Consider the following 12,762-nt stretch of genomic DNA (forward strand, 5'->3'; position numbering starts at 1 on the left):
AGCATGTCTTCATGAGAGATCGTTCATGTCAAACTAATTTAATCAGTTTCTATGAGGAGGTAAGTTCTAGACTTGAAAGCAGCGAATCAATGGATGTCGTATATCTTTACTACTCCAAAGCATTTGACACTGTACCGCATAAAAGGTTAGTATATAAAATGAGAATGCTCGGGCCGGGAGAAAACCTCTGTATGTGGTTAAGTAACTGGCTCAATGATAGAAAATAGAGGGTGGTTATTAATGGTACACACTCAGATTGGGTCACTGTCACTAGTTGGGTACCTCAGGGGTCAGTATTGGGCCCTATTCTCCAATATATTTATTAATGATTTTGTAGAAGGCTTGCATAGTAGAATATCAATTTTTGCAGATGACACTAAACTGTGTAAAGTAAATAACACGGAAGAGGACAGTATACTACTACAGAGGGATCTGGATAGATTGGAGGCTTGGGCAGAGAAGTCACACATGTAAGGTTATGCACATGGGTAGAAAAAAAATACTCTACCGTACATACTAAATGTTAAAACACTGGGTAACACTGACATGGAAAAGGACCTAGGAATTTTAGTGAACAGCAAACTAAGCTGTAAAACCAGTGTTAGGCAGCTGCTGCCAAGGCCAATAAGATAATGGTTTGCATCAAAAGGGGCAATAGATGCCCGTGATGAGAACATAGTCCTACCACTTTAAAAATCGCTGGTCAGACCACATATGGAGTACTGTTCTGGGCTCCTGTGAACAAGGCAGACTTGGCACAGCTGGAGAGGGTACAGAGGAGGGCAACTAAAGTAATTACGGGAATGAGGGAATTACAGTACCCTGAAAGATTATCAGATTTAGAAAAAAGACAACTGAGGGAAGATTTAATTACTATGTATAAATATATCAGGGGTCAGTACAGAGATCTCTCCCATGATCTATTTATCCCCAGGACTGTGACTGTGACAAGGGGGCATCCTCTGTGCCTGGAGGAACAAAGGTTCATACACAAACATAGAAGACGATTCTTTACGGTAAGAGCAGTAAGACTATGGAACTCTCTGCCTGAGAAGGTGGTGATGGCAAGCTCACTAAAAGAGTTCAAGAGGTGCCTGGATGTATTTCTGGAGTGTAATAATATTACAGGCTATAGCTACTAGAGAGATCCAGGGAGTTATTCTGATTGCCTGATTGGAGTTGGGAAGCAATTTTTTTCCCCCCTTATGTGGGGACAATTGGCTTCTACCTCACATGTTTTTTTTATTTATTTTTTGCCTTCCTCTGTATCAACTTGCAGGATAACAGGCCAAACTGTATGGACAAATATCTTTTTTCGGCCTTATATACTATGTGACAACCTACTGAAGGTATGAAACACCGGTTCACATGGTGCGGTTTTTGTCTAACATGCAAGAACCATATGAAAGTTAACAGACAGTGTAGGAAAAAAAACTAGTTGTCTCTAGGAGCAACGGGACCGTACACAAAGTAATGGGAGAGCTTTCTTGTGAACACGTATCTGTGGTTTATATTCTGGCATGTCCATGTGGCCTCCAGTATGTAGGGCGGACCACTAGAAAACTGAAAGTAAGAATTAAGGAGCATGTACAAAACATAAAGAAGGGTTTAGAGACATAGTGTGTCTGCACATTTAAAAAAAAATACATAATAAAAATTCAGAAGGTTTAATTTTAATGGTGCTGGAGAAGGTTTGTAATAACTGGAGAGGTGGTGATCCATTGAATAGAATCAACAGAAGAGCAGTAGAATGGATCTATAAACTCTGCACCTTACAGCCTGAGGGCTTAAATGTCGAATTCGACATAAGCTTGTATAGTGAACAGATCGAGATGTCAGTTGTATCCTATTTTTTTCAGTGTTTGCAAAAGTTATTTTCCTAGATGTGGACATTGGGTCTATACGGAGGTAGGAAGAGACTGCGGCTTTTTCAGAAAGAGGGGGAATCGCCAATCTATTTTTATTGAGGGGAGGAACTAATGGAAGACAAATAGAGAAAACTGATCATGTAACATCAAAAGGAGGAGAAAGAGAAAGTTTTATGAAATCAGAATTAGACTGAAGAGATGTTTTAACTTCTATTTATGTGATAATGTGAGTTGATGGTTTTGTATTTAAAGAGCTTGAATGTTATTTGAAATCAATATTGTAAACATGCAAATTAGGGCTGTAGTAATGCCGATAGCGTCTTGAAAAAGGAGCAATCTAGAGGAGTCCACAGGTGCCCCTGACTAAGCGGAGGCGAAACCCGGGTCGGGCGTTTCATGAGAGGACGTGCAAATTTTATATGCGTGTTGTTTTATGGATCTTGTGAGTACAATAAATCACGTTATTTAAACTCAGCAGTATTTCACTATGTTGGGCCTTCTCTTCTTTGACTTTTAGGAAATTTGAGCATAGACCTTAGTGGGAATGGGTTGCTGACAATAACAGTGTATGCGAGGAGCGAGTGCAGTGCCAATGATCGCTCAGTGTAAGTGGAGCTAAACAAGCACCGATCAGTATGCTATATCACCATCTGGTGTTTGTTTTGGGTAGAAAATCTCCCTGTGTAAAAGAACCCTTACTCCAGCTCGCTTTATGCACGTCTAGAAATTTGCCATCCATACAGCCCCTGAACAAGCAGCTGATTGACGCACTGGTTACCTGTATTTTCAGGTTTCAAGGGTTTGGTAACATTAGTAAATTGTAACGTGTATATCTTTAAAATAATGTATCATAGGTGATGAATTTGTGACTCATGACGAAAACATCCCCAAGCATGGACAATTGAATGAACTTTCCGAAAAGAATGAGGATGAAAAACTAAATGGTGGAGTAAAAGATCAGAGACCGGTGGGGTGTTCTAAACGGGGGAAGAAAAACGTGTCCATGTTCTTTGATTCCATTAAGGATGAACTGGGTAGACAGGACAAGAGCTCAACTATGTCTAGTACTTCAAGGCCTTCTACTGTAGAAGTTGTGACCTTCATCAGTCGCAAAGGCAAGATGCAAAGCAAAGATGTGCGAGATGGGAATACAGAGGTAAGTGCTCAAGTATTGTAATATTTCTATGATTCAATGTACACCAATTCTTTAGTCTCTGAACTCTGAAGAACATAGTTAGGTCCATATATATTTGGACACTGACACAAATTTTGTTTTTATTACGTGTTTACTAAAACATATTCAAGTTCTAGTTATATAATGGGCATATACATAAAATTGGATGAAGGATTTAGGAGTTTCAGCTCCTTTACGTGTGGCACCCTGTTTTTAAAGGGACCAAAAGTAATTGGCAAGTGTGGGCAATTCCTTCATTATTTAATTCTCAATTAAGCAAATAAAAGGCCTGGAGTTGATTTGAGGTGCGGTGCCTGCATTTTGAAGATTTTGCTGAGAGGTAAACATGCGGTCAAAGGAGCTCTCCATGCAGGTGCAAGAAGCCATCCTTCATCTGCGCAAACAGAAAAAAAAACATCCGAGACATTGCTACACTATTAGGCGTGGCAAAAGTTTGTACAGTTTGGTACATCATGAGAGAGAGAAAGCACTGGTGACCTCAACAATACAAAAAGACCTGGACACCCACGGAAGACAACAGTGGTGGATGATCGCAGAAGAGAAACCCCTTACAACAGCCAACCAAGTGAACAACACTCTCCAGGATATAGGCGTATCAATATCCAAATCTACCATAAGGAGAAGACTGCATGAAAGTAAATACAGAGGGTTCACTGCACTGTGCAAGCCACTCATAGGCCTCAAGAATAAGAAGGCTAGCTTGGACTTTGCTAAAAATAATCATAAAAAAACAGCACACTTCTGGAAGAACATTCTTTGGACAGATGAAACCAAGATCAACCTCTACCAGCTAAAAACAATAATAAATTACTAATGGGAGTTTACTATAAACCCCCTAATATACCAGAGTCCACAGAAAATCTACTACTAAATGAGATAGACAAGGCGGCAAATCATAATAAGGTGGTTATTATGGGGGGATTTCAATTACCCAGTGTGGGGGTTAGCTCAATAGTAGTAGACACCGTTAAGGCCCGACAACACAATTTACCAAAATCCTCAGCAAACTATACTTTGCTAAGGCAGACCATCTTTTCCTGGATACTATTAAACCTACAAAAGAAAAACCTCTCTGTCTAGTCTAAACAGAACGCATCACTTGATGTCATCTAATCTATAAACAAAAAATTCAAGTGGAAAAAATATATATAGCAAAATATCACTTTATTCTCAAATAATAAATACGGGAAAAGACAGGGTGGAAAACAGTATACAGAGAGCCATAGGGCAATACACAGAAATGGAATCATGTATAACCATGCAATTAAGCATGGATAACCCACAGGTACAGATAATAGTGGTACATGGATGATCGGAATCCTGGGTGCAAGCATAAGAGGAAATGCCACTAGATAAGTAAGCACCCTACCAAATAATCCCATACAACAATCTCAAAGGGACTTCCGATCACTCATGAACCTCACATCAGCAAGAATTGTACAGGCATATATACACTTGCAGGGATCCAGTATAAGTGATATGATAGATATGGTCATTAAATATCATAGTAATGACATCCCACAACTAATGATGTGGATCTGGTGTGGATGCCAGCCGGAGCCAGACGTGAGCACGCCCTGTATTATAGTACTAGACGACAACCGTACCTGAGGACATGATGACCATGAGTGTAAGCCCTTAGAGCGCAGACCTCGACGCGCGTTTCGCCTGAACGGCTTCGTCAAGCCGTTCAGGCGAAACGACGAAGCCGTTCAGGCGAAACGCGCGTCGAGGTCTGCGCTCTAAGGGCTTACACTCATGGTCATCATGTCCTCAGGTACGGTTGTCGTCTAGTACTATAATACAGGGCGTGCTCACGTCTGGCTCCGGCTGGCATCCACACCAGATCCACATCATTAGTTGTGGGATGTCATTACTATGATATTTAATGACCATATCTATCATATCACTTATACTGGATCCCTGCAAGTGTATATATGCCTGTACAATTCTTGCTGATGTGAGGTTCATGAGTGATCGGAAGTCCCTTTGAGATTGTTGTATGGGATTATTTGGTAGGGTGCTTACTTATCTAGTGGCATTTCCTCTTATGCTTGCACCCAGGATTCCGATCATCCATGTACCACTATTATCTGTACCTGTGGGTTATCCATGCTTAATTGCATGGTTATACATGATTCCATTTCTGTGTATTGCCCTATGGCTCTCTGTATACTGTTTTCCACCCTGTCTTTTCCCGTATTTATTATTTGAGAATAAAGTGATATTTTGCTATATATATTTTTTCCACTTGAATTTTTTGTTCATCTTTTCCTGGATTTCTGATATCTCATCCAGGTTTCCTAGTTGAGATATCCACCTCCTGTAGCATAGTTCATGGTATATGAAAGAAACCTAGGGGAAATATAACTATTTTCTACTACTTTTCCAGTCACTCTCTCACATACCCTCCCCCTTTTGTTCGAACCTGTGGGGCCGAACACTTTTACTCACCAAACAGTGTGTTCTGGATAGGGCATCGGCATTCCCTTGCAGTTTGCCTGACCTGTGCTCAACCAAAAATTTCAAGTTTTGTAAAGTCAGAAACCACCTTGTGACTCTCGCATTTTTCTCCTTGGCCTGACTCATCCATGTAAGGGGGGAATGATCTGTCACCAACCTGAACTGTCGACCCAACAAGTAATATCTTAGAGTCTCTAGAGCCCATTTAATTGCCAGACATTCCCGTTCAATAATACTATAATTTTTCTCTGCAGGAGTAAGTTTTCTACTCGGGTATGTCACAGGGTGTTCTTCTCTCCCAACCTCCTGTGACAGGACTGCTCCTAAACCAACATCAGAGGCATCAGTCTGTACAGTAAACACCTTTTGAAATCTGGGGTCATCAACACTGATTGCCTACAAAGGGCAGACTTTAACTCCTGAAATGCACTCTCAGCTTCTGTGCTCCATTTTACCATGGCCGACTTACTTCCCTTAGTGAGGTCTGTCAAGGGTACTGCTACACTAGCAAAGTTTGGGATAAACCTACGGTAATACCCCACAATTCCCCAAAAAGCTGTCACTTGTTTTTCGGTTAAGGGCCGGGGCCAATCTTGGATGGCTTCTACCTTATTCACTTGAGGTTTTATTACACCTCTCCCAATTATGTACCCTAGATAACGTGCTTCCTCAAGACCTAAAGCACACTTCTTAGGGTTTGCTGTTAACCCGGCTGCCCGGAGGGAATCCAACACTGCCTGCACTTCCGGTAAATGACTTTCTCAGTCATCACTAAAAATGATGATATCCTCTAGATAAGCAGAAGCATATCTACGATGAGGTTTAAGGTTGACATCCATTAACCTTTGGAAGGTTGCTGGAGCCCCATGTAACCCGAAGGGCATGGTGACATACTGAAAAAGGCCTTCTAGAACGACAAAAGACGCTTTTTCTTTAGCACTGTCAGTAAGGAGCACTTGCCAGTACCCCTTGGTTAGGTCAAGGGTAGAAAAATACCTTGCATGGCCAAGTCTCTCAATTCATCTACTCTTGGCATAGGGTATGCATCAAACTTTGATACTTCATTTAATTTTTCGGAAATCATTACAGAACCTCACTGTACCATCTGGCTTTGGGATTAGCACAATGGGATTGGACCGCTCACTTTGCGACTCTTCAATCACCCCAAGTTCTAACATCTTCTTTTTTTACTTCTTCCGATATAGCTCGTCTCCGAGCTTCAGGTACCCTATATGGTATCAAGTGAACTCGTACCTGCGGCTCAGTGACTATGTCATGTTTGATAACTGAAGTGCGCCCAGGCAAATCTGAGAACACATCAGTGTTTCTTGAGACAAATTCTTTTGTCTCCTGCATTTGAAACTTGGACAAGGATTCTGAAATATGCACACCTACAGTATTATTACAAGGGTTGTTTATCTTATTTGCCAACAACTCTGGGGCAACACTGCAAGGGGAGTCTGTGTCCTTCCATGGTTTGAGCAAATTTATATGATACAACTGTTCAGGCTTTCTTTTACCAGGCTGGTAAACTTTATAATTTACCTCTCCCACTTTTTCTATTACCTCGTATGGCCCTTGCCACTTAGCCAGGAATTTACTTTCTACAGTGGGCACTAGCACCAACACTCGGTCACCAGGGTTAAAGGTTCTAACTTTAGCTGACCGGTTGTAGGCATAACTTTGTGCCTCCTTGAGCCTGCTCTAAGTGTTCTTTGACGATGGGCATGACAGCAGCTATTCTGTCTTGCATGAGAGCAATATGCTCTATTACACTTCGGTAAGGGGTGGGTTCCTATTCCCGGGTTTCCTTAGCAATGTCAAGGAGACCACATGGGTGTCTGCCATATAAGAGCTCAAATGGGGAGAAACCTGTTGAGGACTGCGGTACTTCCTGAACTGCAAACATCAAATAAGGTAATAAACAATCCCAGTCCTTTCCATCCTTGCTAACCACTTTTTTTTAACATACCTTTTAGTGTCTTGTTAAATCTTTCAACTAGGCCATCAGTTTGAGGGTGATGCACGGAAGTACGCAGGTGTTTAATCTTCAAGAACTTACACATTTCTTTATTGACCTTGGACATGAAAGGAGTCCCCTGATACGCAAGGATCTCTTTTTTGGTATGCCTGTGCGAAAAAACATGTAAAAAAGCTCTTTGGCAATAAGCTTAGCAGAGGCGTTTCGTAAAGGTACTGCCTCTGGATAACGTGTGGCGTAATCTAACACTACAAGTATATGTTGATGTCCCCGTGCAGACTTATAACAGGGCCTACCAAATCCATGGCCACCCTTTCAAATGGTACTTCTATAATGGGCAAGGGTACCAAAGGACTTCTAAATTGTGGCACAGGAGAGGTTAGTTGACACTCTGGGCAGGATTCACAAAACCTTTGTACCTCTGAAAAAATCCCTGGCCAAAAGAAACGTTGGAGGATGTGTTCTCTGAGCTTTTCAGACCCAAGATGACCTCCCAGCACATGCTTGTGTGCTAGATCCAATACCAGTCTGCGATACGGTTGGGGCACCACCAGTTGCTCAACAATTACCCCACGTATTTTATCTACCCGGTATAATTGATCCTAGTTAACAGCCATATGGGGAAACTCGCCATCAGCACCTGGATACTGTGGTACACCATTCAACACCTTCACATTTTTCCTTGATCGTGTCAAAGTGGGGTCTCTGAGCTGAGAAGTCCCAAAATTGTCACGACACCTAAATTAGGCATATCGGGAACCTCCCCCACATCTTCAGTATCACCAGCTAGAACGGCTAGTGGAAAATTATAAACTTTGTCAGTGGTCACACCTACTGTGGGAACCTCAGAATCTGGGTCATATGGTTCAGGGGTAACCTCAATACACACATTATCAGTCAGATTTTCTCCACAGATTACATTTCTGCTCTGCCATAAGTCCCAGAATAGGGAAAAGTCTCTTCCCAGTATCGCACTATGCATTAGTGATTTAACCACACCCACTTCATGACATGATACACCACATGGAGTTTCTATTGTGACCCAAGCAGTTGGGTACTCTCTGGTTTCTCCATGTATGCATAGTACCGCAACAGTATGTCCACTGTATGTCCCAGGGTTTACCAGAAAGCTGTGCACCAAGGTCGCCAAGCTTCCAGAGTCCAACAGCGCCTCAGCTGTACAACCTCCTATGGTCACAGTACACATTTGAGGTTCTAACTTAGACACAGTTTCTGCAGACAGAGAAATACGTCTGGACATATTGCAATCCATTGGCTCAGTTGTGAGGGGGCAATTAGCAACCACATGTCCAAATTCATGACACCGCCAGCACTGTACACGGCACTGTTCCCCAATTTGGGACCCTGGCCTCGACCTCCAGGTCCCAGCGGAACGTGGCCCAGCTGGCTCCCCCTTTGAGCCATCTCCCCTTAAAGCATTTCTCACATCTCTAGCAATTGGGACAGTCTTACCAGTAGACTTCAGGGACCTGCTGTCCCTGGGGCTGGCATACCTGGACGATGCTTGGAGTAGGTCCTCTGTTGCACTTTACTGCTCCACGAGACTCGCCAATTGGTCAGCAGTTGTAGGTCCTCCTTGTCCAATCCAGCGCTGGATCTTGTGGGGTACTGACCTGATGAATTTATCTCTCTACAATTTGACCTGGGGTACTTTCCTCAGGCTGCAGCTATTTTCTCACAAGATGGATCAGATCGTGCATCTGTGAACGGGGTGGAAAGCTCTCAGAGAAAATCCAGTTGTGCACATGGCTTGCACGCACATGCATGTTTACTCCAAGTCGAGCAAGTTTCTCACCCTTAAGTTTTGCATAATTTCTTGCATCTGGCTCACCCAATTCGTAGTAGGCCTTCTGCGGTTCCCCAGTTAAGAAAGGCGCCACCACATCTGCCCACTGGTCGACTGGTAACTTTTCACGCTCTGCTACTCTCTCAAAGACCATGAGATAGGTTTCCACATAATCTGTGAACTTTGTACCGCAGCCCGTGCTGTTGGTAACGCTCTCCGGCTTCCTGACACGGCAGCATTTTCACCGGTAAGTCGCGAAGCCGCCATTGCCTCACTCAGCACCGCCATTTTCTCCATTAATTGGCGATTCATCTTATCCTGCCTGGCCTGTGCCTGGTGCTGTCGTTTGTCAGCCTGTGCAAAGTTTTGCTGCTGCTGCAAAATCAGCTGTTGCTGTTGAAGAATGGCTTGTCCAAACTGTTTGCCAAACTCCTCCATTACACCAGTCGTGAATTGAACTGGCAGGTCTGTGCAACAAACATTTTAGGTGTTTGTCTCTTTAAGACTGCATTTTTCAATCCAACTGCCCGCATCCGACACCATATGTGGGGGTTAGCTCAATAGTAGTAGACACAGCAGTCAGACAGTGACACAATGGCACAGGCACAGTTCACACAGGGATTTGCCTGTTTTCTTTATTCTCATCCACAAAAAAAATATAAGGCCTTTACATTCAGGCAAAGATACAAAATAAATTCATGCTCTGCTGCACCCTTTCTATATGGGCGGCCTACTACCAGCCACACGCCACAATTCAAAATAAACTCACTGTGTCCTTTTTGTTGCTTTAGCAGACTTCTGTTTTAATGGCGAAAGCCAGTCAGTTCAACCAGTCCCCACCCAGGCATGCTCACAGTGCAAACTTTTATAGCCCAGAAATGAGCTGAGCTCCATCACCTGGCTGAGAGCTCTATATGAAACCTGTTCTGGACAGGAAGGGAATGAGGAGTCTAGCTACCAACCTGCATCCTCATTCCATTAAAATCCAGGCCAGACAACACAATTTACCAAAGTCCTCAGCAAACTATGATTTGCTAAGGCAGACCATCTTTTCCTGGATTTCTGATATCTCACCCAGGTTTCCTAGTTGAGAGATCCACCTCCTGTAGCATAGTACATGGTATATAAAAGAAGCCTAGGGGAAATATAGCGATTTTCTACTACTTTTCCAGTCACGCTTTCTCACACCAGATATAGACTGGGAAACTGAAACTTGTAAATCTCATAAAGGAAACAGGTTCTTGGCAATAACCAAAGACAATTACCTCTCCCAACTGGTTCAGGACCCGACTAGAGAGACGGCCATACTGGACTTAGTATTAACCAATAGAAGAAAAGAAAGTTCAGCAGCTCTCACCTGCCCCACCTTCACCTGTGAGCACGGAGGAGCCTTGTCAGGCCCGGGTAACGTATTGCAATATGGTTGAAGAAATCCAGCTCGACTTCGGTAAAGGAAAAATGTATTTTGCTTGCGGTAAAATCACATCCAGTTACAGTTACAAAGTCGTTGTCTACATGTTTCGGGCTACTGAAGACAATTCGCGCCCTTACTCATGACACAATACAACATTAAAAAGTGGCAGTATTTATAGAGGGACTGCACCTGTTTTCACCGATTGTGGTCACATGACTGCAGGCAGCCTCTAAAACATGCCACACCTATGAACAAGACTTCTTATGAGAAAAAAACACCCAATGAACAGAAAAAGCCTATAAAAAAATGTGTAACATATGCCTTGGCATTTGTAAACAAAATTAAGTATTTTTATTTTTTTTTTACTTTTTTAAGGGATGGCTGTGAAGTGCAGGAACAATTACATAATGAGTTTATTGTTGCAAGATTAGGTCTAGACGTCTGTTCAGACCATCAGGTTGCCGCGTGTTCAATGCGAAAATTCAAAAGGATTCTCTATTTAATAATTTTCGTTTGTAATCCAATGCATCACCAGACAGCAAAATGCAGACTAGCTGCAGATATATTGTGACTGCCATGGTGAGGCACATCGGAAATGTGCCTGCATATTATAGTTTTTATGGCATTAGTGGTGCAACCTACATATTGCAGTTTGCATTTTTTGCATGTGATTAAATAAACTGCAAAGGTTGTGTTGCAATTAAGATATGTTTTCATTTGAAAATTCCTGCCAGTTGAAGCTGAAACAAAAGTATTAGATATCGATATGTGGATGTAAGTGCCTACATCCATAGAAATGTAGATTTTGATCCATATGATCAATGGATTGATAAGGAGGGAAGATTTGTATTTTTATATGGCCGATGGATGGGACTGGTATGCATACTTGCGTTTTGTATATATCCCGCCTCCCTTCAATTCTGAAGTTTTGAGGAAGCTTGCGGAATATGTATGTAGGAGGGAAGCGTGTCCTATATTAGTGTTGGGAGACTTCAATGCAGTTATGGACAACAAGGATAGAGTATCTGCGCTTAGTGGAGGGGGGAGTTTTAATAGTCAGCCCACGATCCTTAGCAGGATCTGCCAGGAGATGGGCCTCACGGACATGTGACAGTATTTGTATGGGGAAAAAATCGCCTTCTCCTGTTTCAGCAGATCCCGCAAGGCTATGTCTAGAATAGATCTATCTGTCGACGGTTGATTCTGTGCCTTAGACGGTAGAAAACCTTTTAGGTTAAACACACATTGGATCCATGTAGCTGGTGAACAAGAAAGGATCGGAAATTACATCTGAGTTCTGGGCACTAAACGACAGATCCACACATGTACATTATGTATGGGATTCCCTGAGGATTAGCAGAAAAAGGGCGGAATATGCTAATACTGAAAAGGAACTGATTGAGAGGGTTGTGGATCTGGAGGCAGATCTGGCCAGACAGAATGGGGAAAATGCCCGATTTATTATTAATGGAGGCTTAGAGGAAATATCAGACCTTCCTATATGAAAAAGCACAACAGAAGTCCTTTTTTGCGGGTCAGCAAGCCTTCTTTGAAAAAGGTAAAACGGGTAGAATGCTGGCATCTGTAATTGCTAGCCAAAAGAGTCAACCCCCAATAAAGCAAATTAAACTGCCCTCCGGCGCCTTTAACTAATAATCATTTAAATATTAAATCAGCCTTTTATAGAACATTTTACTAAACTATACCAGTCGGATCTCGGGGAGGATGACTGAGCCCTGGCTCTTTTTTTAGACGGCATGGTGCTCCCTCGCCTCTCCGATCAAGACTGTTCTAGATTACATTCACCAATTACTCTCTATGAGCTGGAGACTGCCGTCAATAGCATAAAAGGCAATACGGCCCTAGGCAGAGACGGCCTGCCCTTTTGAACTTTATAGAGCATATCGCAAAGTTATACTGCCCTTCCTTCTTCAAACGCTTAATGAATCCTGGAGGAGTGGTTTACTCCCTCCTTCCTTGAGGGAGGCTTCCATTTCTCTGATTCTGAAAAAGGATAAAGATAAGACTGAATCG

General features: G+C 42.6%; 1 protein-coding gene across 1 annotated transcript in view; it reads left to right on the forward strand.

The window, feature by feature from the left end:
• Positions 1 to 12,762, forward strand: part of C4H1orf131 (chromosome 4 C1orf131 homolog) — a 90,969-nt gene that overhangs the window by 36,730 nt on the left and 41,477 nt on the right. Inside the window, exon 2 of the mRNA XM_044288756.1 lies at positions 2,723 to 3,024. Coding sequence (XP_044144691.1) covers positions 2,723 to 3,024 — 302 coding nt within the window. The remainder of the gene's footprint in view (positions 1 to 2,722; positions 3,025 to 12,762) is intronic.

Source organism: Bufo gargarizans, chromosome 4 (genome assembly GCF_014858855.1).
Source record: "Bufo gargarizans isolate SCDJY-AF-19 chromosome 4, ASM1485885v1, whole genome shotgun sequence".
NCBI lineage: Eukaryota > Metazoa > Chordata > Amphibia > Anura > Bufonidae > Bufo > Bufo gargarizans.